General features: G+C 45.4%; 1 protein-coding gene across 1 annotated transcript in view; it reads right to left on the bottom strand.

Moving 5' to 3' along the window:
- The window catches only part of LOC308302657 (D(1)-like dopamine receptor), a gene marked incomplete at both ends in the record, with an annotated part of 40426 nt that extends 14818 nt beyond the window's left edge, over nt 1-25608 (bottom strand). The window contains 5 exons of the mRNA XM_080746941.1: nt 294-441; nt 1308-1389; nt 11839-12100; nt 13856-14237; nt 25517-25608. Coding sequence (XP_080603067.1) covers nt 294-441; nt 1308-1389; nt 11839-12100; nt 13856-14237; nt 25517-25608 — 966 coding nt within the window. The remainder of the gene's footprint in view (nt 1-293; nt 442-1307; nt 1390-11838; nt 12101-13855; nt 14238-25516) is intronic.
- Between the last annotated feature and the right edge of the window lie 270 nt (nt 25609-25878).

The following is a 25878-nucleotide window of genomic DNA, read 5'->3' as shown; positions in this document are numbered from 1 at the left end:
ACCTTTTTTAGGTCCTGCTCTTGCTGTAGTTCTAAACTTGAGTTCTGGGAACCTATGGGCGGGGCCAGCAGCACTGCTGCGCTTATTTTGGGACCTTCCCGGTTAGGTCTGGTTAGATGGGAACGTAAGCAGAGTTTGGTCCCGGAACTTCACTGGTTCTTGAAAGTTCTTGGATCTGGAAAGTTCTGGTTCTAGTTCTGCTTTGGCCCTGTAGTGGAGAAGAGGCTTATGTGTGCACGTGCCTGCTGGTGGGTGTGGTTCTGCTGATGGGTGTGGTTGTGGGCGTGGTTGTGGGCGTGGCTGTGCGGGTGGTGCAGTGGGCGGCTGGCGGCCCGCTGGCCGGCCGCCCGCTCCAGCGAGGAGATCCTGCGGATCTGGGTCTGGGCGATGCGGAAGATACGGGTGTAGGTCCCCACCATGATCACCACCGGGATGTAGAAGCTGAGACACACAGACAGGAAGACAGACAGACAGACACACAGACACACACAGACACACACAGACACACAGACAGGAAGACAGACAGACACACAGACACACAGACAGGCAGACAGATTTGTCCAGTCATTTATCACACGTTTTTTTCCCCAAACTGTGGCTCAGGACCCATTTGTGGGTCATGGACCAATTTTATACGGGTCACGAAGACTTGAGTAAAATTACCATTTTCTATTCCAACATTTATATCTTTCTTTAAAAAGAGCATACTTTCTTAAATATTCTTTTTAAAATAAACAAACACATCTAAGAAATTGCATGAATAAGCCAACCCTGGCGATAAGGTCTGAGTCGAAGAAATGCTTCTTTCCTGGCAAGAATTGCCCCTTTATACTGTAGGGCTCGTTTGTGTATTGTATGACATCACGCCACATCATCGGCTGAGGACTGTGTGATGTCATCATATCTCCATATATGGAGACATAAGTTGCTCATGCCCAAATATGGGCTGGTGAGGTCAGACTTAGTGTGATGCGTAGGTTATCTCCATATATGGAGATTCAACTTCAATGAGTAACCATGGCAAACTGTCAACCGTATGTCTTGATAATTGGTAAAACAAACTTTTGGCCTATTTGTGGAGATAAGCGACCAACGGTCGCTTATCTCCCGATTAAGGGAGGAGGAGATGGCGTACATTAGGTTAGGTAGGTTAGCGGGGTACATTAGGGTTAGGGTTAAACGTACCTGATGAGGGAGGAGGAGATGTCGCAGCGGGGTACATTAGATTAGGTTAGGTAGGTTAGCGGGGTACATTAGGGTACATTAGGGTACATTAGGGTACATTAGGTTAAGAAGGTTAGACTCACCTGATGAGGGAGGAGGAGATGGCGTAGGTGCGGTTCAGACTGGGGTTGCAGTCTTGATCCGTGTCGTTGGCCGGGGGCGGGGCTAAAACACAGGGCAACAACAACCGTTACGAATAATCACCATTGAGTATAATCACATCTAAAGATGTTCCTCCTTCATTCACGTTTGGTGAATGTAGCCTTGGCCAGGGAGAGTTGATGTCTTCAGGCGGTAACCATCATCATCAGGTGTTTCCACCATTGAACCGCTACACCCTCCTGATGACAGGGTCAGCAGTGGTGGCCAAATCACTGCCCATCTCCTCCTCCTGGCCAAGGCTAAACTCCCCTATCCTGCTCTATAAATTATTATTTTTGAGCGGTGGTAAACCGCTCCATAGAGTGGCTGTGAGTGTGTCTGTAGCCTTTTTCCTCAGCGTTTTGCCATAGCAAAATGTGTGTGTGTAGCATAGCCTGTACATCCTAGACTCAAATCCTAATTTGAAGACGTTATGCAAGCACGACCACCGCTCACTTCACATTGGGTGTGATTTTTTTAACCAACAAGAGGCTCCTCTGGGGAGGTATGGTGTGTTCCCTCCTGAGGTCTTGAGGTGACACAGGTGCGTAGAGTTCTCCAGTACTGTGGGGTTGTTCCTGCCTGGAGCTCTCCTTCGTCTCTCCAGCCTGGCTTGATGTATTTTTACCTTTTGTGTTCCTGCAGATCTTAATTTATGCTTGTGGATTTTCTCTGTCACTGAACTGCACCGCTCCATTCACCATGAAGCACAGCGTTAGTTTATGCAGGACACAAGAGTCTAACCCTCCTCAGCTGTCAGTCAGCTGTAATCAGCTGTCAGTCAGATCCTTTCATACTCCTCATTCACAGATCTGCTGGTCATTACATCACACTGTCATAATCCAATCCAATCAGAGCTCTCGCTCAGTATGGAGGCTCCTTTAAATACAACTTCCATTCACCATAGCTCTGCTTGTCTTGGATCTGAAGCCTCGGATCTGCTGCTGCTGAGCTTCCTCCTCCTCCACCCCAGCCTCCACCTTTTGATCAGAGTCTGGCCTAGGCTCAAATACTTGTGATTGTATGTCTGCTGATTCAAGCTAACATGTCAATGTGTTGCTATTGTACTACTGTTGTATCCCTATGTGGAGTTTGCTCCACATTTGTTCCCTGATGTTGCATAGCAATCAAACAGAATTCAGGGAACATCTCCCAACGCGGAGGCCCTTAACGTCAAGTCTAAATGTATTCCATTTGTTGCAATAAATGGTTAAATCTACTTTGACGTGAGCATGTGCAGAATCTGCCAAACAGAATAAAAGTGCGGCGTGACCGTGCCCTTAAAGGACAACTTTGTGTTCATAATATTTTAGATTGTAATTATAGATGGCTCAGGAGGGACACATGGAGCACAGCTGGAAACTCTCAGGTGATTACTTTAACATTTAGAAGCTTTCATTGATTTAGAGCTTACAGGTAGTTTGCAATTGTATTGAGTTAGCTAGTTCTGTATAACTCTCAGGTGATTAAGGTAGTTTGCAATTGTACTGAGTTAGCTAGTTTGGTATCTATGGGAGCTTTTTAGCTGTAAACCCCATTGTTTCTGATCTGACTCTGTGAGTGGCTGGCCTGTTCCCACTTCCTCCCCCCAATGAGCATGTCACACTGCTTATAAAGGGAGGCATTGGAGTGGCCTGCACAGTCATGGCTCAGGAGGGACACATGGAGCACAGCTGGAAACTCTCAGGTGATTACTTTAACATTTAGAAGCTTTCATTGATTTAGAGCTTACAGGTAGTTTGCAATTGTATTGAGTTAGCTAGTTCTGTATAGCTCTCAGGTGATTAAGGTAGTTTACAATTGTACTGAGTTAGCTAGTTTGGTATCTATGGGAGCTTTTTAGCTGTAAACCCCATTGTTTCTGATCTGACTCTGTGAGTGGCTGGCCTGTTCCCACTTCCTCCCCCCAATGAGCATGTCACACTGCTTATAAAGGGAGGCATTGGAGTGGCCTGCACAGTCATGGCTCAGGAGGGACACATGGAGCACAGCTGGAAACTCTCAGGTGATTACTTTAACATTTAGAAGCTTTCATTGATTTAGAGCTTACAGGTAGTTTGCAATTGTATTGAGTTAGCTAGTTCTGTATAGCTCTCAGGTGATTAAGGTAGTTTGCAATTGTACTGAGTTAGCTAGTTTGGTATCTATGGGAGCTTTTTAGCTGTAAACCCCATTGTTTCTGATCTGACTCTGTGAGTGGCTGGCCTGTTCCCACTTCCTCCCCCCAATGAGCATGTCACACTGCTTATAAAGGGAGGCATTGGAGTGGCCTGCACAGTCATGGCTCAGGAGGGACACATGGAGCACAGCTGGAAACTCTCAGGTGATTACTTTAACATTTAGAAGCTTTCATTGATTTAGAGCTTACAGGTAGTTTGCAATTGTATTGAGTTAGCTAGTTCTGTATAGCTCTCAGGTGATTAAGGTAGTTTGCAATTGTACTGAGTTAGCTAGTTTGGTATCTATGGGAGCTTTTTAGCTGTAAACCCCATTGTTTCTGATCTGACTCTGTGAGTGGCTGGCCTGTTCCCACTTCCTCCCCCCAATGAGCATGTCACACTGCTTATAAAGGGAGGCATTGGAGTGGCCTGCACAGTCATGGCTCAGGAGGGACACATGGAGCACAGCTGGAAACTCTCAGGTGATTACTTTAACATTTAGAAGCTTTCATTGATTTAGAGCTTACAGGTAGTTTGCAATTGTATTGAGTTAGCTAGTTCTGTATAGCTCTCAGGTGATTAAGGTAGTTTGCAATTGTACTGAGTTAGCTAGTTTGGTATCTATGGGAGCTTTTTAGCTGTAAACCCCATTGTTTCTGATCTGACTCTGTGAGTGGCTGGCCTGTTCCCACTTCCTCCCCCCAATGAGCATGTCACACTGCTTATAAAGGGAGGCATTGGAGTGGCCTGCACAGTCATGGCTCAGGAGGGACACATGGAGCACAGCTGGAAACTCTCAGGTGATTACTTTAACATTTAGAAGCTTTCATTGATTTAGAGCTTACAGGTAGTTTGCAATTGTATTGAGTTAGCTAGTTCTGTATAGCTCTCAGGTGATTAAGGTAGTTTGCAATTGTACTGAGTTAGCTAGTTTGGTATCTATGGGAGCTTTTTAGCTGTAAACCCCATTGTTTCTGATCTGACTCTGTGAGTGGCTGGCCTGTTCCCACTTCCTCCCCCCAATGAGCATGTCACACTGCTTATAAAGGGAGGCATTGGAGTGGCCTGCACAGTCATGGCTCAGGAGGGACACATGGAGCACAGCTGGAAACTCTCAGGTGATTACTTTAACATTTAGAAGCTTTCATTGATTTAGAGCTTACAGGTAGTTTGCAATTGTATTGAGTTAGCTAGTTCTGTATAGCTCTCAGGTGATTAAGGTAGTTTGCAATTGTACTGAGTTAGCTAGTTTGGTATCTATGGGAGCTTTTTAGCTGTAAACCCCATTGTTTCTGATCTGACTCTGTGAGTGGCTGGCCTGTTCCCACTTCCTCCCCCCAATGAGCATGTCACACTGCTTATAAAGGGAGGCATTGGAGTGGCCTGCACAGTCATGGCTCAGGAGGGACACATGGAGCACAGCTGGAAACTCTCAGGTGATTACTTTAACATTTAGAAGCTTTCATTGATTTAGAGCTTACAGGTAGTTTGCAATTGTATTGAGTTAGCTAGTTCTGTATAGCTCTCAGGTGATTAAGGTAGTTTGCAATTGTACTGAGTTAGCTAGTTTGGTATCTATGGGAGCTTTTTAGCTGTAAACCCCATTGTTTCTGATCTGACTCTGTGAGTGGCTGGCCTGTTCCCACTTCCTCCCCCCAATGAGCATGTCACACTGCTTATAAAGGGAGGCATTGGAGTGGCCTGCACAGTCATGGCTCAGGAGGGACACATGGAGCACAGCTGGAAACTCTCAGGTGATTACTTTAACATTTAGAAGCTTTCATTGATTTAGAGCTTACAGGTAGTTTGCAATTGTATTGAGTTAGCTAGTTCTGTATAACTCTCAGGTGATTAAGGTAGTTTGCAATTGTACTGAGTTAGCTAGTTTGGTATCTATGGGAGCTTTTTAGCTGTAAACCCCATTGTTTCTGATCTGACTCTGTGAGTGGCTGGCCTGTTCCCACTTCCTCCCCCCAATGAGCATGTCACACTGCTTATAAAGGGAGGCATTGGAGTGGCCTGCACAGTCATGGCTCAGGAGGGACACATGGAGCACAGCTGGAAACTCTCAGGTGATTACTTTAACATTTAGAAGCTTTCATTGATTTAGAGCTTACAGGTAGTTTGCAATTGTATTGAGTTAGCTAGTTCTGTATAACTCTCAGGTGATTAAGGTAGTTTGCAATTGTACTGAGTTAGCTAGTTTGGTATCTATGGGAGCTTTTTAGCTGTAAACCCCATTGTTTCTGATCTGACTCTGTGAGTGGCTGGCCTGTTCCCACTTCCTCCCCCCAATGAGCATGTCACACTGCTTATAAAGGGAGGCATTGGAGTGGCCTGCACAGTCATGGCTCAGGAGGGACACATGGAGCACAGCTGGAAACTCTCAGGTGATTACTTTAACATTTAGAAGCTTTCATTGATTTAGAGCTTACAGGTAGTTTGCAATTGTATTGAGTTAGCTAGTTCTGTATAACTCTCAGGTGATTAAGGTAGTTTGCAATTGTACTGAGTTAGCTAGTTTGGTATCTATGGGAGCTTTTTAGCTGTAAACCCCATTGTTTCTGATCTGACTCTGTGAGTGGCTGGCCTGTTCCCACTTCCTCCCCCCAATGAGCATGTCACACTGCTTATAAAGGGAGGCATTGGAGTGGCCTGCACAGTCATGGCTCAGGAGGGACACATGGAGCACAGCTGGAAACTCTCAGGTGATTACTTTAACATTTAGAAGCTTTCATTGATTTAGAGCTTACAGGTAGTTTGCAATTGTATTGAGTTAGCTAGTTCTGTATAACTCTCAGGTGATTAAGGTAGTTTGCAATTGTACTGAGTTAGCTAGTTTGGTATCTATGGGAGCTTTTTAGCTGTAAACCCCATTGTTTCTGATCTGACTCTGTGAGTGGCTGGCCTGTTCCCACTTCCTCCCCCCAATGAGCATGTCACACTGCTTATAAAGGGAGGCATTGGAGTGGCCTGCACAGTCATGGCTCAGGAGGGACACATGGAGCACAGCTGGAAACTCTCAGGTGATTACTTTAACATTTAGAAGCTTTCATTGATTTAGAGCTTACAGGTAGTTTGCAATTGTATTGAGTTAGCTAGTTCTGTATAACTCTCAGGTGATTAAGGTAGTTTGCAATTGTACTGAGTTAGCTAGTTTGGTATCTATGGGAGCTTTTTAGCTGTAAACCCCATTGTTTCTGATCTGACTCTGTGAGTGGCTGGCCTGTTCCCACTTCCTCCCCCCAATGAGCATGTCACACTGCTTATAAAGGGAGGCATTGGAGTGGCCTGCACAGTCATGGCTCAGGAGGGACACATGGAGCACAGCTGGAAACTCTCAGGTGATTACTTTAACATTTAGAAGCTTTCATTGATTTAGAGCTTACAGGTAGTTTGCAATTGTATTGAGTTAGCTAGTTCTGTATAACTCTCAGGTGATTAAGGTAGTTTGCAATTGTACTGAGTTAGCTAGTTTGGTATCTATGGGAGCTTTTTAGCTGTAAACCCCATTGTTTCTGATCTGACTCTGTGAGTGGCTGGCCTGTTCCCACTTCCTCCCCCCAATGAGCATGTCACACTGCTTATAAAGGGAGGCATTGGAGTGGCCTGCACAGTCATGGCTCAGGAGGGACACATGGAGCACAGCTGGAAACTCTCAGGTGATTACTTTAACATTTAGAAGCTTTCATTGATTTAGAGCTTACAGGTAGTTTGCAATTGTATTGAGTTAGCTAGTTCTGTATAACTCTCAGGTGATTAAGGTAGTTTGCAATTGTACTGAGTTAGCTAGTTTGGTATCTATGGGAGCTTTTTAGCTGTAAACCCCATTGTTTCTGATCTGACTCTGTGAGTGGCTGGCCTGTTCCCACTTCCTCCCCCCAATGAGCATGTCACACTGCTTATAAAGGGAGGCATTGGAGTGGCCTGCACAGTCATGGCTCAGGAGGGACACATGGAGCACAGCTGGAAACTCTCAGGTGATTACTTCAACACTTTAGAAGCTTTCATTGATTTAGAGCCATCCAGTGAGTTAAAACATCAGCAAGTGGACCATTCAGATCCAGCAATCTGAGCTATCAGTCGGGGCGGGTGGGGCTCCTAGCCATGGTAGGCAACCCACCTAGGAGAAGGTCACTCTGAGGTAAAAACCAGGACTGTGAGAATTTGCGACCCCACAGTCCTTAAACTAGCATTGAAAAGCCAACCATGAAGAACAAAGTCATCCCAAATCCTATACTTCCAGCGGCGGGAGTCCGCAGGAGCATCGCGGCGGATGGTGGTGCTGGTCCTCCTTCCGGAGGACATCATGACGACAGGACCTCAAACCCACGGGAACGAGGGAGGGTTCTGTCTGACCACAGCATCCCACCCAATGCACTCATGCGTTGTCGGAGACCATTTGTAATGGGGACCTTCAACGCATGCACAGTGAGAGAAGAAGCTAGACTGGTGGAATTGGCACACTGTGCTGAAGAGCAGGGGGTAGAGATCCTGGGAGTCCAGGAACACAGAAGAGTCCACACTGTTGACCCCACTGATGACCAGATAGTTGACCAGATAGTTTACCGCAAAGTGGAGAAACGCACGTTCATCACTGCATCTGCGTGGCGAAACGGGGCCCAGGCTGCAACAGGGGGTGTAGGACTAATGCTGGGTTCTCTGGCGCGCAGGGCCCTTCGACGGGTTCACAAGCACACCGAAAGGATCCTAATGGCTGAGTTTGCAGGTAACCCAGTAACAACAGTCTTAGTGGTGTACTCGCCCACTAACACGGCATCGCATGAGGATGTTGAGAAGTTCTATGAGGACCTCACAGCAGCAGTCCGAGGTGTCCCAGCGCACAACTTCCTGGCAATCCTTGGCGACTTCAACGCCAGGATTGGACAGGAGGACGCTCCATTCCCATACCATGAGTCTACCAACCGCAACGGCGCATACCTCACAGCCCTTCTCATGGAACACCAGCTCCTGGCAGCGAACACCATGTTCCGGAAGAGAACAGGGAAGAGATGGACCTTCCGAGACCGAGCCTCAAGGCCTGGGGAGCTACCTAGGCTATACCAGTTGGACTACATCCTAGTGAGGCAAAAGTGGAGGAATTCCATCCTGAACGCTGAGCCATACAGCACGTTCAGCTCTGTAGGCTCTGACCACCGTGTGGTCTCCATGAGGGTACGACTGAGCCTCAGGGTCCCCAAGCCAAGCCCCAAGATTCGGCATGACTGGAAGGCATTCACGACCAATCCGGGCCTCCAAACCAGGTACTCGGAGGAAGTCAGGAAGCGCTTTCGGCAGCTGGATAGGGGAGAGGAGCCCAGCCGTGAATATGGGAGATTCATCACAGCGAATGAGGAGGCGACCAGACTGTGCGTGCCAGTGCTGAACAGAGTAAGAGCACCACCACGGTCCAGACACCCGAAGGTTGTAGCAGCACGAGGCAGGATGGAGGAAGCACGACTCAACTTTGAGCGTGAACCAACAGAGGAGGGTCGCGAGACACTGAACGAGGCCAAACAGTCTCTCTTCAGCACCTACGACGCCATCAAAGGGGAAGAAGTGATGGAAAGTGTGCGAAGAGTGCAGGCAGCGCAAGGTGAAAGGCAATACGGGGAGGCCTGGAAGGTAATAAATGAGATGACAGGGCGGAAGAGGGCCAAGGAGGGCCAGGTGGAGGGACACAGTCCAGAGGAGAGGGTGGCAACATGGTTCGACCACTTCCAGAGGCTCCTGGGAACATCAGTGGAAGAGGGAGAGGAGGAAAATATACCGACAGTCCTCCAGGGCCTGAACATCGACGATGGACCCTTCACAATCAGCGAGCTCGCCAGGGCAAAATCCACCCTAAGAGAGGGAAAGAGTGCTGGGCCGGATGGCATACCCCCAGAGGTCTTGAAGAACTGCGACCTAGACAACCTCATCCTAGACTTTTGCAACAATGCTCTACAGCACAACAAGCAACCTGAAATATGGTCTCTGTCTAATATCATCCCGGTGCCTAAAGCTGGAGACCTCTCAAAGCCAGACAACTACAGAGGCATCAGCCTGACATGTATCACTGCTAAGGTCTTCAACCGAATGATACTGAACAGGATACGGCATGCCATCGACCCTCACCTGAGAGAGAACCAAAATGGTTTTCGAGAGGAGAGAACAACCGTAGCACAGATCCTGGCATTAAGGAGATTAATAGAGGAGGTGAAAAAGAACAACCTAGCAGCTGTACTGTGCTTCATTGACTTCAAAAAGGCTTTTGATTCTATCCACAGAAGCAAGATGGTGAAGATCCTTGAGGCCTACAATGTCCCTCCCAACATTCTCCGGGCTATCGAGACCATGTACGCAAAAACAAGGGCCAAAGTGGTGACCCCAGATGGCAGCAGTGAGGTGTTTGACATCCGAGCTGGGGTAATGCAAGGAGACACCCTAGCCCCCTACCTCTTCATCATAGTTCTAGATTATGCGCTCAGGAAAGCCATAGGGGGACGGGAACAAGAGCTTGGCTTCACGCTAACACCAAGGAGGTCAAGACGGCATCCCGCAGTAGTTCTGACAGACCTGGACTATGCGGACGACATCAGCCTGCTCTCCGACAGCATGGAACAAGCACAAGAACTCCTGAACAGGGTGGAGATAGAGTGTGCCAAAGTTGGTCTCAGGCTAAACGCTAAGAAAACTGAGGTTATCACCTATAACCTACCTGATCACTCACCTCTGACAACAACAGAAGGAGCTGTGTTGAAGGAAGTCAAGGACTTCAAGTACCTGGGCGCATGGGTCGACTCAACTGAGAAAGACCTTAAAGTAAGGAAGGCACTCGCTTGGAGGGCCCTGAACGGCATGAACAGTGTATGGAACTCTAACCTCCCCCGCCAAATCAAACTTAGCTTCTTCTTTGCAACGGTGGAGTCTGTTCTCCTCTATGGCAGTGAATGCTGGACCCTGAAGCCAACCCTGCAGAAGTCTCTAGACGGGTGCTACACTAGAATGTTGCGTGCAGTACTCAACATCAACAGGAGTGCACATGTTACAAACGAGAGCCTGTATGAGGGAATACCAAAGGTAAGCGAGAAAATTGCCACCAGAAGAATGAGACTAGCAGGACACTGCCAAAGACACCAGGAGCTTCCAGCCAGCAAATTGGTACTGTGGGAGCCAACACACGGGCACCGGCCGCGAGGACGTCCCACAAAAACATACGTGGACGTACTCAAGGAAGACGTAGGGACACAGAACACCAATGAGCTGGCCAGATGTATGGAGAACCGAGATGACTGGAAACAACGATGGAGGGCTCGTCTGAGGACGACCTAGATAGATAGATAGATAATTATAGACAAGAAAAGATGAGTGTTAAAACGTTTTCATTTACTGCTTTCTATTGTATTTTGATTTCAGTGGGTGGGGGCATGCGTACAAGTGGCAAAATATGTATTTTTAGACACAATATGCCGGCAATTTCTTTGTTACTATTTACACCAGCCCCCATAAGTCACATCTGACCATGAAAGATTGCGGTACATCTTGGGAATGAGCTTATTGTGTCTAAAAAGAGTAAAGACATATTTAGCCACTTGCAAACCGTTAAATCACTGATAGAAAGAAGTAAATGAAAACATATTAACACAGGGTCGCCCGCTGGCCTACTGGTCCATGCGTATATGATTAAGCATTGCCACATAGGCATGGATGCCTGGCGGGCTTCGCCGGTTCGATTCCTGATCCAGACGATATTTTCCGCATGTCACTTCATCTCCCCCCCATTTCCTGTCAGTCTACTGTCCTATCAATAAAAGCCCAAAAACTGATACTTTTACAATCATCTTTTCTTTTCTGTAATGACGATCTAAAATATGAACCCTTGTTGTAAACAAAGTTGTCCTTTAAAGAGTGTTTTCTTGGGGCGGCATAGCTCAGGGGTAGAGAAACCGTTATAAGAGCACGAAGGGTTCTCGAAGGGTTCCCAGTTCGAATCTGGGCTCCCCCTGAGTTAATGTCGAAGAGTCCTTGAGCAAGACTCTGAACCCCTAGTTGCTCCCGGTGAGCAGGTTGGTGCCTTGCATGGTTTCCTCCGCCACCGGTGTATGAATGTGTGTGTGAATGGGTGAATGTAATGCACAATCTATGTAAAGCGCTTTGGATAAAAAGCGCTATATAAATGCACCATTTACCATTTTTCTACATTCCATTATTGATAGTTTAGGTAGTAATGGGTTTAAGTAACAAAAAGTGAGTTTACTTTCTCCAGCGCTGGATGACGTCATCATGGCGGTGGCGGTGGGCGTGGTCCCAGCGGCGTGTGCGTGGGCGTGGTCGTGGGCGTGGGCGTGTGCGCGGTGCCAGTTGAGCCTGACGGGGATGAAGGAGATGAGCACGCTGAGCGTCCAGGCCACGCCGATCATCACGCAGGCGAAGCGTCGTGTCATCTTCCTCTCGTAGCGGAAGGGCGAGGAGATGGCCCAGTAGCGGTCCATGCTGATCACACACAGGTTCAGGATGGACGCCGTGGAGCACATGATGTCGAACGCCACCCAGGTGTCGCAGAACGCTGCGCCGAACAGCCAGCGGCCCGCCACCTGACAGACAGACAGACAGACACTATAGATAGAACAACCAGCGACCTGCCATCTGACAGACAGACAGACAGACAGACAGACAGACACTATAGATAGAACAACCAGCGACCTGCCATCTGACAGACAGACAGACAGACAGACAGACAGACAGACAGACACTATAGATAGAACAACCAGCGACCTGCCATCTGACAGACAGACAGACAGACAGACAGACAGACACTATAGATAGAGTCATATGGGATGTATTTTCATAGTCTTAAGTAGCAGCTCTTACGCCTTAACTTAAAAGCATTTCCATACTGTCTCCGACCACCGAACTTTTCATCGGAGAGTTCTGGCTTTCTGACGTGCAGCTTTACGAACTCTAATTCTGGGTAATGCTTTTCAGAAGATGACGTCATTTTGTAGTTGAACCGGACCTTTACGACGAAAAGTTAAGGCATAAGAGCTGGTAGGGGGACTGTCACCTAAAGAAGTCATCTTAAAATGTAAGTTAATATTTTTATGATGTCATTGTGGGAATGCGCAATTATAAGCCAATCAAATTAATTGACTGTATTAGACTACTTACTGTGCTGGTCAGCTGTTGTTGGGGGGCGAGGGGAAGATTACTCTGTGACATGAGTTTCAGACTGTTTCAGAGCGTTTTCAGAGAGACCACGTGACCTACTGTATCATACTATTATAATGTTGGAGCGTGTCAGCGGGCCTTTAAGACAATCAAAATAAGTCTCCAGGTTTTCTTCAGAAAATATATATGACACTGATGATCAACTATGACGCTCTCACAGTTACAGACCTGTAAGGGTCCATTTGGTTCCATTTGTACACTCTCAGAATTATGAGACAGAACACAAGGTAATACATCAAAAACATATAATAGAAACAGTAATCTAAGGACGAAGAGCCTGTAATCAGTCTAACAGTAGATAAAAAAAAAACAAAAAAAAAAACAATAATCTCAAAGCTTTACGAACAGCGGGGCGGGACACATTTTGGGTCACGGCCCAATTTTTAATGGGTCACAAGTCATGACACATTTTCTTTTCCTACACAAAAAAGTAAAAATAAATGCATGTTTCAAAAGATTTCGAACCGACCTACCTGTGAAGCAGCTCTCCAGGGCATGACCAGTATGGCTACGAACAGGTCAGACACTAGGACCTACCTGTGAAGCAGCTCTCCAGAACAGGTCAGACACTAGGACCTACCTGTGAGGCAGCTCTCCAGGGCATGACCAGTATGGCTACGAACAGGTCAGACACTAGGACCTACCTGTGAAGCAGCTCTCCAGAACAGGTCAGACACTAGGACCTACCTGTGAGGCAGCTCTCCAGAACAGGTCAGACACTAGGACCTACCTGTGAAGCAGCTCTCCAGGGGAACAGGTCAGACACTAGGACCTACCTGTGAGGCAGCTCTCCATGGCATGACCAGCACAGCCACGAACAGGTCAGACACTAGGACCTACCTGTGAGGCAGCTCTCCAAGGCATGACCAGTACGGCTACGAACAGGTCAGACACTAGGACCTACCTGTGAAGCAGCTCTCCAGAACAGGTCAGACACTAGGACCTACCTGTGAGGCAGCTCTCCAAGGCATGACCAGTATGGCTACGAACAGGTCAGACACTAGGACCTACCTGTGAAGCAGCTCTCCAGGGGAACAGGTCAGACACTAGGACCTACCTGTGAGGCAGCTCTCCATGGCATGACCAGCACAGCTACGAACAGGTCAGACACTAGGACCTACCTGTGAGGCAGCTCTCCAAGGCATGACCAGCACGGCTACGAACAGGTCGGACACGGCCAGCGAGATGACGAAGGAGTTGGTGACCTTTGACCTCAGGTGTCTGAACTTGACCACGGCGGCGCAGACCAGCGTGTTGCCTAGCAACGTGGACACGATGAGCACGCTGAGGACGCAGCCGGTGAGCGCCCGCACGCCGTCCCCCCCGCCACCGCCACCGGGAGGCGCTGTGGCCCCTCCTCCTCCTGGCCCCGTGCTGTCGCCCACGGCGTCGGCGGGGAACCCTCCACCTCGAGGTCCCGCTGTTGTTGTTGTTGTCATGGTGACAGCATGCTGTGATAGCGCCCCCTGGCTGTCGTTGTGGAACATCTCCGGCTGCTGAGCGCTGGTGGTGGAAGAGGGAAATTACTTCATGAAGGGGTTAACACAATGCCAAGACCTGGAATTGTTTCATACTTTAGCTATTGAACAATAGCAGATATACAAGCTCACAGCGCGGCACTCGCTAGCCAGGCCGGCAGTTAGTTCCATAGAGTTATATCGGTTAGCTCTCCCGGGCAGCTTCTATAGACCTTATTCAGTCCACAGCCATCTTGGATCACATGATTTCCTGGGATAGCAGCCTGCATTACAAACCATTGTGAACAATGGAACGATGGTCCCAAAATATGAGTTCTGTTCAACTATTTTCTTTTGACCAAATTGACAAATGGGCAGATGATAACATCAACATCCCCAAAATAATTAAATAGCATATAAGAACTCATAATTTGGGACCATCGCTCCATTGTTCACAATGTTTGGTAATGCAGGCTGCTATCCCAGGAAGTCATGTGATCCAAGATGGCCGCGGTGTGAATAAGGTCAATAGCAGACACTGTGTTTGGGGGCGACGGTAAGGTTCACTGCCGTGAACCGTGAATGATGAACAACAACAGTGTTCACATTGCTCTCAGAATGTATCTCTGCCTTGTTTCAGATAGCGGGGAAAGACAACTGGAAATGATCCAAAATAGACTGGGAGAGCATCGATTGATCATGACAACAGATGAACCATCATTGTCACCTGTTGCATCAACTGGATTTTCCCGACATTATAAAGGCCTTGGCCGAAAACGAAAGCACTGTTGGTAAGTCAAATATACCACAATTAGCCGGGGAGCCACAGCCCCAAAATGTGAGATGAACTGTGATGTCATGACATACTTTTTTTTTTTTTCTATTAATTTGGCCATTAAGGTCCACAGAATGAGAGACCTGCTCTGCCGGAAACATTGCGGAAAAAAAAGTTATGGCCATTTGTATATTCACTGTCCCATCGACTTCACTATACAGGAAAAGACAATTATTAAAAAAAGAAAAACATCTGCCTTAAGTAGCCTGTGAGGGGTCAAATTACATTTGTTTTGCATGAAAAACGCCCAAGGAATGTTTTTCATGCAAAACAGATAGTCCACTTGCCAGAATGTGAACCCTGGCATATTGAGTACACCAATGTTTTATGTTAGAAATGTTGAGTAAGGGTCCCCAGCATGTAGAAACTGCCGGATGCTAACTTGCATATGTTGAGCAATTTTCATTATCTATACTATAATTTTGCGAATGTCTGAGTGAGTGTCTGTCTGTCTGTCTGAAACAGCGTTTCTCCTCGGTGGCTGGAGCAATTGATCTGAAATCGCATCACCATCAGCATATGAACATACCTGACATAACTGTGAAGGCCGTTTGTCACTTTCACAAATCGTATGCTGTATATTAGCATTTTTATGGTGTATCTACTATCTATTCTGCATCTAGCATGAGGCGCATCTATTCTGCATCTAGCATGAGGCAACATGTTTAACCAGCTCTCTCTGTGTGTGTGTGTGTGTGTGTGTGTGTGTGTGTGTGTGTGTGTGTGTGTGTGTGTGTGTGTGTGTGTGTGTGTGTGTGTGTGCAGGCTGGCGGGTGTGTGCGCAGGCGGGTGGGCGGGCGGGCTGGGGGGGGGGGGGGGGACAGTATCTCTGTAGCCATTAAACGAAACGGGTTTCTTACATTGATGCTCCTACATCATGCAAGCACCAGTTAAAGTTACTTTCCATCCCTCATATACTGTGTGCACAGTGCACATCCCATAACCCACACACTGCACATCATTTTGGAGCTCATATCTTTGAACGGGTAAGGGCTAGTAGCTTTAATTAGCATAATCACCTATAATAATGGAAAATATGTCAAAAACTGATTGGCTGATTTGAACAATATTGGAGTGGTTTTGGGGGTTATTGAGGCCGCTGAATCCATTTCTGACATTTTTTAAATTCAAAATGGCCGTTTTAAACCGGAAATGACCATATACCAACTGAAATTGGGATGATTTTGATACTTTTTTGTTGATTTTCCAAATGATGAAGTGACTATTTTTGATAGACTATTGTGGAAGTCATTGTTCTAATAATTAGTCTGGATTGTCTATATTTTGCTTTTGAAATGCAGATAATGTATAAGCATATAAATAACCACATTAGTTTAATTCATAATCAAAATCAACAAAAAAGTATCAAAATCATCCCAATTTAAGTTGGTATATGGCCATTTCCGGTTTAAAACGTCCGTTTTGAATTTAGAAAATGTCAGAAATGGATTCAGCATCCTCAATAACCCCCAAAACCACTCCAATATTGTTCAAATCGGCCAATCAGTTTTTGACATATTTTCCATTATTATAGGTGATTATGCTAATTAAAGCTAATTATGCAAATTGTGAAAATTGCTCAACATATGCAAGTTAGCATCCGGCAGTTTCTACATGCTGGGGACCCTTACTCAACATTTCTAACATAAAACTTTGTTGTACTCAATATGTCCGGGTTCACAATTTTTTATTTTTTATTTTTGGAGCTGTGTGAAGCACAGGCTCCCTATACGTGGCTGTGTGGGTCTGTGTGTCTGTGTGTCTGTGTGTCTGTGTGTCTGTGTGTCTGTGTGTATGTAGCCTGAACTTCCTAAACTTCGGCACGCTACTAGTCCCACAGTTTTGCCACCACACACTCGCGCCATATGTCAAATCGACCGGCTTACTCGGGAATAGTGGGCTAGTAACTTGCTAAGACAAAGGTTCAATAGTTTAATTGATATTAATTTATTAGTGAATTAATTTTCCCCATTGACTTATAATGGGAATCGCAAAAACTCACATTCAATTATTTGTCTCTCGCAAACCATAGGGGCTAGAGTTTCAAGACTTGGAGAGGAGGTTCATAATGATTTCAAGGATTAAATAAAAAATAATTGTGTCATTTGGCCACATGGTGGCGCCATAACACCCCACTTTACGTTTTGTCCTGTAACTCTTGAACCGTAGGTCGGAAAATTAAAAATATTTTTTCCCTGGATTCCTTGGGTCATGACGCATCTCCCCATATAGGCCACGCCCATTTGCGCCATGATAGATTTTCCGCCATCTTGAATTTTCTCCAAAACACACTTTTTGCTCCTTTTCCTACATATTTTCTTCAAATGTCACAAAAATCGGTACACATGATCCACACACACACACACACACACACACACACACACACACACACACACACACACACACACACACACACACACACACACACACACACACACACACACACAGCTCCACTTCACACGGGTGTGATTTTTTTCTGTATAGGGGAGTCAATGGGACAGTGAATATACAAATGGCCATAACCTTTCGTCGCAATGTTTCGGGCAGAGCAGGCCTCTCATTCTGTGGACCTTAATGACCAAACTAATAGAAAAATACTAGACTTTATGAGGCCATCAGGATGAGGCAGTGAGTCACTCTGTTACATACAGTGTACAGTATGTACAGTAGGCCAGGGCTTTTCAAAGTGGGTGACGGGGCACCCTGGGGTGCCGTGACGGCAGTCCAGGGGTGCCGCGAGATCATTTGATAATATTTGGAATTTATTTGGACACTTGAAAAAATATTTAGTATCATTTTAAACTTGAAGTACAAAGTTATTTTCAGTCAGTTCTAACCAAAATGGTTATTCTCTCAACGTTTTCCTCGCAACATAATCAATAAAATATCGCCACTGTCAGGCAGAAACCTTGTATTTCCGTCGCACAAAACTAGTGAAAACAGCCGATCTACAAGCACATAACCGTTGTGTGCTTGTAGATCTGCTGTTTTCACTAGTTTAGTACATTTTATAGATGATAAATACAAAATGAACGACACCCGACAACGACGATATGCTATAAATATAAGGTGCTGGTAGTGAAAATTATAATGTAGGGGTGCCTCGGATTTAAGAAATATTTATGGGGTGCCCTGAGACAAAAAGGTTTGAAAACCCCTGCACGCCGTGTTTGGCCTTCATGTAACGTTGTATGGTTGGACGTTGGGCAGGGCTGTGAGAATGTGACATAGACAGTGTGTGGTGCGGTGAGGGAGGGCTTGTATAATGATGATACTAACCCTATTCACCATAAACTGTTTTATTTTGCCGTTTTCTACAGAAACCATTTCCGTCTGCACGGAGCCTCATCAGTCTGCCACTCAGTCGGTCCATGATGCAGATCCTGAGTGGCATATGATGCATACCCTCTACAGTGACCCGGCCGGGCGTTTATTAGTTTGGCCTGTAGCGGCCAGTACATTTTGGAAGTCAATATTTATAGATCACTGTTACGGATGAGAGTCATAATTAAAGCCATAGTGCCATTTGGGTTGGGATCTGCTATATGTTGTCTGCTGCGCGCGCTTGTATGTATTTGTCTACAGATTCCTGCTGCCGCTATGTGCTGGAGAAGGGCTCCTGTCAATCAGAACTCCTCCAGCCAATCGACGTTCGGTCCGTCTGGTCCGACGGCCCCGCCCCTGGGCTATAAATAGCCTCCTGAAGAAGGTCTCATCGCCGCTGTCACACTGTCAAAGCTACCAGGGTAGTCTAGGGACAGCGTGCCCAACGAGGTAGCCTAGCTGTTAGCCGCTCACTAGTGTCCTCTTGATTATCTGGTTCCATTTGTGAAGGTTGTTACAAAGTCCACGTTTAACTGTGGTGAGCAGGGTTTGTATTAGTAAGTATTTCCTCTATTGTAGTTTTCACCGTGTTAGCACCCAGGTAGGGGCAGGTTCACCTTCACTGTGTATGTTTGGCTAGGTTCAGGTTAGAGTAGTCAGTCAGGGAAGTATTTGGGGTAAGTAGACAGTTAGGAAGATTTGGGGGTTCAACTTTAGGTTAGGGATAGTATTGTATTTTCATTTCTGTTTTAGGTGCCTGCCCAGCCCTGTCTCACCCAGTCACTGAGCAACCTTAAGTTACATAATCCTGTAACCTCTATTAACTTGCTGTAATAAAAACTACTTTTTGCATTCAACAACTTGCTTTTGTTACCCCGCAAACATCCCTAGGCCCTGTGGGCGTAACAATCGCATTTTAAAAAATCAAACCTCGGTTCGAAGTGAAGCGGTGAATCTTAGTATAGAATTGTCTGGAGAGCCGGTATGACAGCCGGTATAATAGGTTTTAAAAGAATATATAAAAAGTCCTGCTTGCTGGTCTCTTAGTTGTTTGTCAACTGCATCCCTCTATAATTATTTCAGTTTCTGTTATCTTTGTGGCCTACTACATTTTTCAACTTCTGCTAGATTTTCAATGTATTTACTCTTGTCTGCCTTAATGCTCCTTTTTACCATTCTGTTAGCATCTGTATATTCTTATAGTGCCTTTGCTTTTGCTCTTATGCGGCTATTTGTCATTGCTGCAATAGGTGAGACCTATTGCATGTACAAGACAGATAAAACCTGAAGGCCAAATTATCATGTGAAGCTTGACCAATCCTCAAAGTATCCATTCATCTGACCGGGAGGGACACCGCACACATATTCTGGACGTACAGGACAGATAAAGCCTATTCATTCTGAACTGAAATGACCATATATGGACATGGGACACACATTTTGCTTTTTGAAAAAGCCTATTCATTCTGGACTGATATTTTGCACGTACGGGACAGGAAAAACCTGTTCATTCTGGCCTGGAGTGACCATATATGGACATGAGGTGACATACATTGTGTTTTTGAAAAACCCTGTTCATTCTGGACTGAGATCACCATATATGGTAATTAAACGGACATTCTGTTTTTGAAAAAGCCTGTTCATTCTGGACTAAAATGACCATATATGGGCGTGATACACACAAAGCCACTCATAGGAAGCGGTTTTCACCGCTTCAAAAACACACACACACCTGGGTCGACCAAACCAAAGTGCTGCACAAACATACAAAATAGCAGTGTTACACAAATACAAAAAAACATACAATAGAAAAACAACAGTTACACAAATACAATAGAAAAACAACAGTGTTGAACAAGACAAAGTTATTACAAAAGACAGATGCAGCTAAAAACACAATATGTGGAGGCATTGGACAGTGGGTTATTTAATAGACCAGGGAGAACACATAAGTCTTTAATCTATTAGGATGGAGGCATACTGTATGTACAGTAAAAGAGAAGTTTATATTTCTACATTTAAAACGGATCAGAATGAATTAATTACCATTTTGGTTCAGTTTGAGTTGAGTTCATTTACTGAAACCAAGTACTGTATGAAATGATTGCGACCGTCAGGTCGCAGTTACTATCAAAACCTCCACCAGCTGTCCGTCAGCCTGTCAGTCTGTCAGTCAGTCTGTCAGTCTGTCACACGTCACACTTTTGCCCTGCTCATATCTCCGCAACCGTTTCCCCGATCCATGCCAAATTTTGCACACACACTCCTTGCCTGCCAAACCACAACCTCCACCTCCATCAATTCTCACATGACCCTCTTCTAGCGCCACCATGAGGCCGATTCTTACAAAACACATTTTTGGACACTGCTCCTCCACATTTTGACCTCAAAATCACGCAAATCGGTACACACTTGGTCTCCACTCATGTCTTCAACATTCTGGCCCACCTAAGCAATACATCTGCCTTGCACACACAGCCCCCCACAACCAGGAACCAATGGCACTTAAGCCCATTTTCCACTGGCCCAACACCACACCACTCCTCACCACACCACCCACTTGTGCCAGGTTTTCCAATACAAGGACCTGGGTAGAGTAATAATAATAATAAAACTTTATTTATATAGCACCTTTTAAAACAATGTTACAAAGTGCTTAACAACATAAAATAACATTTCAACGATAGGATAAAAATAAAAACAACACGCAACAACAATCAGAGAATAGATGCAATTAGGAGGTTAAAAAGGCCTTTCTATAAAAATGAGTCCTTAGTTTGGATTTAAAAATGATTAAAGAACCAGCAAATCTGAGGTCCACAGGAAGACTGTTCCAGAGTGTGGGGACCCTGACAGCAAAGGCCCTGTCACCTTTGGTCCCTCTGTTTGATGTTGGAACCTCCAAAAGTGCCAAATCAGAGGACCTCAAGAGTGGTGTGAAGATGGTACTAAACGTGGTACTAAAAAGTATCCACTCTAGAGTAGGTCTGAGCGAGGCCAAACAGGGCCAAACACTTCATAATGACTGATCACTCACTGACTTGTCATTTAGACCACCAGGATATAGTTGTAATACATGATAATAGATTCTATTATGTTATAACCACTATTATAATCTATTATAGTGTATTATAATTATCATAGTAAATACATTCATACTTTATAGTGTGTTATAATCACAGTTATAATCCATTATAGTGTATTATAATTTAGGATAGTGGTAATACAAATTTATATTGTATTATAATCACTGTTAAAAGGGCCGATAGGGGTACTTTTGTGTAATGGAAAATGTAGATATTTTTATGTGGTACGGTGTGGTGTGGTGTAGTGTGGTGTGGTGCTAAAGCTGCAGTCGAAAAGGGGCTTTACAGGCCTCTTTGTGTATACATGTGACCTGACGGTCGCTTATCTCCCGATTAGGGAGTCTTACTGGTCAAATGATCAGTGCAGTTACAGGTGGTCATTTTAACTTAACAGACAAGATCAGCTGCACATAAAAGATGGTATTTCCTACAATAACATGAATGCAGCTTGAGCTGCACGACACAATGAATCAATTTAGTGAAATTATAATAACTTCAACCAAGGGCAGGGACGTGCAGAGAATGTTATAGAGTGAAAATATCCAAAATAGCAGACCTCCAAGCTCTCAACACGTCACGCTGCGAAGCGTTGTGAGCTTGGAGGTCGGCTATTTCCGGTGCTTGATACCACACTGAACTAAGCATAATCAAGTGACTACTGGAGATGTGGTGTAACGGCATGGATTTCTACACAGAGAGGGCAATTCTTTCAACATAAGATGCTGCATTCAAGTTCAGGAGAGTTTGGTCAAGGCAATTCTCTTGAATGCTGCCTTCAGGTATGGCATGGAAAGAGGGGGCATTTGCATTTCTTTCACCATAGTAAAAACTGCATTCATGGTCTGGAGAGGACACTTTTTACAGACAGATAAAAGGGCAGGGGCTCAAGCCCCCTTTGATGTCTATGTGTGTATGTGCCTGACTGAGGGGTACGCTCACACGTACAAGTACCTATAAATGTGTAATGAAGTAAATAATCACACCCAATGTGAAGTGAGCGGTGGTCGTGCTTGCATAACGTCTTGGATTTGGGTCTAGGATGTACAGGCTATGCTACACACACACGTTTTGCTATGGCAAAACGATGAGGAAAAAGGCTACAGACACACGCACACAGCCGCTCTATGGAGCGGTTTACCACCGCTCAAAAATACTAGAGCAGGGGTCTTCAACAGGGGGTCTGGGACCCCTAGGGGGTCCCCAGAGACCAGAGTTACTACAGGGGGTCCTCCAAATCTTTGTGTGATAGAAACGTTTTTTTTTTTACTCCTTTTTATATTAACCACTTGAACCCTCTAGCATCCATATTCTGAGAACTGTAGCCAAAAATAGCAGATCTACAAGCTCACAACGCCTCGCACTGCGAGGCGTTGTGAGCTTGTAGATCAGCTATTTTTTAGCAAAGAGCTTTGCTGTAGAGGGGGAAAAAGAGCAGACTAAGTACAGAGAGAAAGGTCAAGTGTATTAAGTATTGACGGTTCAAGTGGTTAAATATCTGAAAACACAAATGGACATGAATCCAAAATTCACTGATGATTGTGCTGTCAAACAATGAAACTATAATGGAATCTATGAACAGGTTGTGGGGGTCCCTGCTTCATCTCTCTCTCAACTAAGGGGTCCTTGGCCTGAAAACGTTGAAGACCCCCTGCACTAGAGTATAAATGTACTTACTTGACACCACCGTAGACCCTGGGTTGTGTCCGTTCTCAGCTCTGACCCAGTGAAGAGTCCATGGTTGTGTTCATCTCCACTGGATCCATGATGAGTCTTCTAGGGAGTAAAGACATTTTGTTCTTTGTCATTTTGGAGAGGAAAATACCATCCTTTATTTTATTTTCATTAATCCTGTGTTTTATTAATATCAAGCAGCCAGCGCGCCTGACAGAATATCCAGTAAGAGAACCCTGTGAGATGCAGTCGTTGGTTGTCCGAGAGCGCGAACACGTGCGTGTGCACGTTTGTGTGAAGCCCATATTATGTATATAAGTGTATGCTGCTGACACACACACACACACGCACGCACGCACGCGCACACGCGCACGCGCACACACACACACACACACACACACACACACACACACACACAACACAAACTCACACACAAACTCACACTCACACTCACACACACACACACACACACACACACACACTCACACTCACACTCACACACACACACACACACACACACACACACACACACACACACAGTAACCCTCTGCTCTTTAAGGGGGGGGGGGGTTGGGTGAGTGGGTGTTTAAGAGAGAGGGAGAGAGAATGGGTGATAGCTGTGTGTGTGTGTGTGTGTGTGTGTGGGTGGGTGTGTGTGTGTGTGTGTGTGTGTGTGTGTGTGTGTGTGTGTGTGTGTGTGTGTGTGTGTGTGTGCGCGCGTGCGTGCGTGCATATAAGTGAGTTATGGAAAGAGCATCTGGACCTGTGCGAGAGCGCCCCCTGGTGTTCATATATTGCGACCCAATTCCGGATAAGCGGTTGGTTGAAGATGGATGGATGGATGGATGGATGGATGGATGGATGGATGGATGGATGGAGATCCCTGTGGTTCTGGCCTTTTGACCTCACCCAGGTCGTTTTTCGCCCTTAGGTGTCTTACTGGTTAATTATCATTAAGTAATGTTAGTTGCCAAAATGCATTCGCCCCTGCTCTAAAAAAAACCTGGTTGGTCCCTGACTGACCAACCAGAAGGCTCTATCTGCCTTGTCCCGCCCTGGTTCCGCCTTTTTCATGTTGAATTTGCTAAAACATCATTTTCTGAAAAAAAGAAATCAAGTCTGAAATTAGAATTGAACACACAGAATAACAATACAATGCAACAGAATTAAAATGGTAGTGGATGGAGTGTCCCACCGAGTGTCCCACCAAGACACAGCAACCAATGAGTGTGAAGAGGGGCGGGACAATGGGCGGGACTTGACAAAGGGTGAATTATCTGGAGCCGCCATGCCACAGTGTGATGTAATACATGTAATAATATAATATGGCTCCTTGAGGGGTTCCAAATGGACCCTTACAGCTCTGTGACTCTGAGAGTGTAATAAATGTAACCAAATGGACCCTTACAGCTCTGTGACTCTGAGAGTGTACAAATGGAACCAAATGGACCCTTACAGCTCTGTGACTCTGAGAGTGTACAAATGGAACCAAATGGACCCTTACAGCTCTGTGACTCTGAGAGTGTACAAATGGAACCAAATGGACCCTTACAGCTCTGTAACTCTCAGAGTGTACAAATGGAACCAAATGGACCCTTACAGCTCAGTAACTCTGAGAGTGTACAAATGGAACCAAATGGACCCTTACAGCTCTGTAACTCTGAGAGTGTACACACATGTTGATGCTGCTCTACTTTACTACATGAAATAAATGCATAACTTTGACTCTGGCGCCACCTCCTGGTTTAAACATTTAACAGCTCGGCTCGCTGTCTTGCTTCCCATGACAGTATTATTATTATTTTCATGAAGTTTGAGATTTCCTTTGTAACGACTAAAGTATAATTCTAACACTTTCCTTTCAACAACAAAGAGAAGAAAAATGTGTAAATAGTAAAAATAGTAAAAAGATTCACAGAAACTGGGGGCAGAAATTCTCCTCTGCCTACAAAATGAATGTAATACTTAACAGCCCCATAGAGTCTGGGCATATTTTTAAATGTTTTTATTTAACCAAAAATGATGTTTTAGCAAATTCAGCATAAAAAGGGTGGAACCAGGGCAGGACAGGCAGAAAGAGACTGACAAAAACAAACCTAGCCCAGCCCAGCCCTACCCTCCCCTGCCCCTACTTTGTACTTACTGTTTGTATTGACTTACTGTATGTTGTTCTTTCTTTTTTTCCCTTTTTTTACTGACCATATCTACTGCATAGTAGCCTACTGTGTTCTATCCGTCTGTCATTCAATGTTATATGAGTACTGTAATGGTTTCCTATGGAAATAAGCTTAGTCTTTTCTAGGATCTCCTTTTAGTAGACCTTGTACCAGTGAACTGTATACCGTCATGAAACTGTACCTTTTTCTATGCAAACTGACAATAAAGTCTTCAATCAATCAATAACGTGACGTATGTGTCCAGTCCTTCTCCTCCTCCTCCTCCCAGACACTGTCCGTTCCTTCTTCCATGTACTCCGTGTCCAACGCGGAAGTGACTTCCATCATGGACGTCATGTGTGTTTATGTTTAGTTCCAAGCTTATTTCATATTAATATATTATTATATTAATGTTTAATTAACAACATAATTAATACGCTTCATATCACATGAGCTGACGTCACTGGGAGAGGAAGTGCGCTCCTTTAAAGGTAAGAAAGTAAACTAAACACAACAGAGGGAGTCAGGCAGACAAGCTTTTCATGTCAGGGACCCCCACATTGACTCTTATGTTAGCCCGCGGACCCCCCAATCTGAAACGATATGCCAAGGAGT

Source organism: Nannobrachium achirus (genome assembly GCF_963921795.1).
Source record: "Nannobrachium achirus genome assembly, chromosome: 18".
Taxonomy (NCBI): Eukaryota; Metazoa; Chordata; class Actinopteri; order Myctophiformes; family Myctophidae; genus Nannobrachium; species Nannobrachium achirus.
The sequence above is the reverse complement of the archived record's forward strand: the minus strand, read 5'-3'. Positions and strand labels throughout refer to the sequence as shown.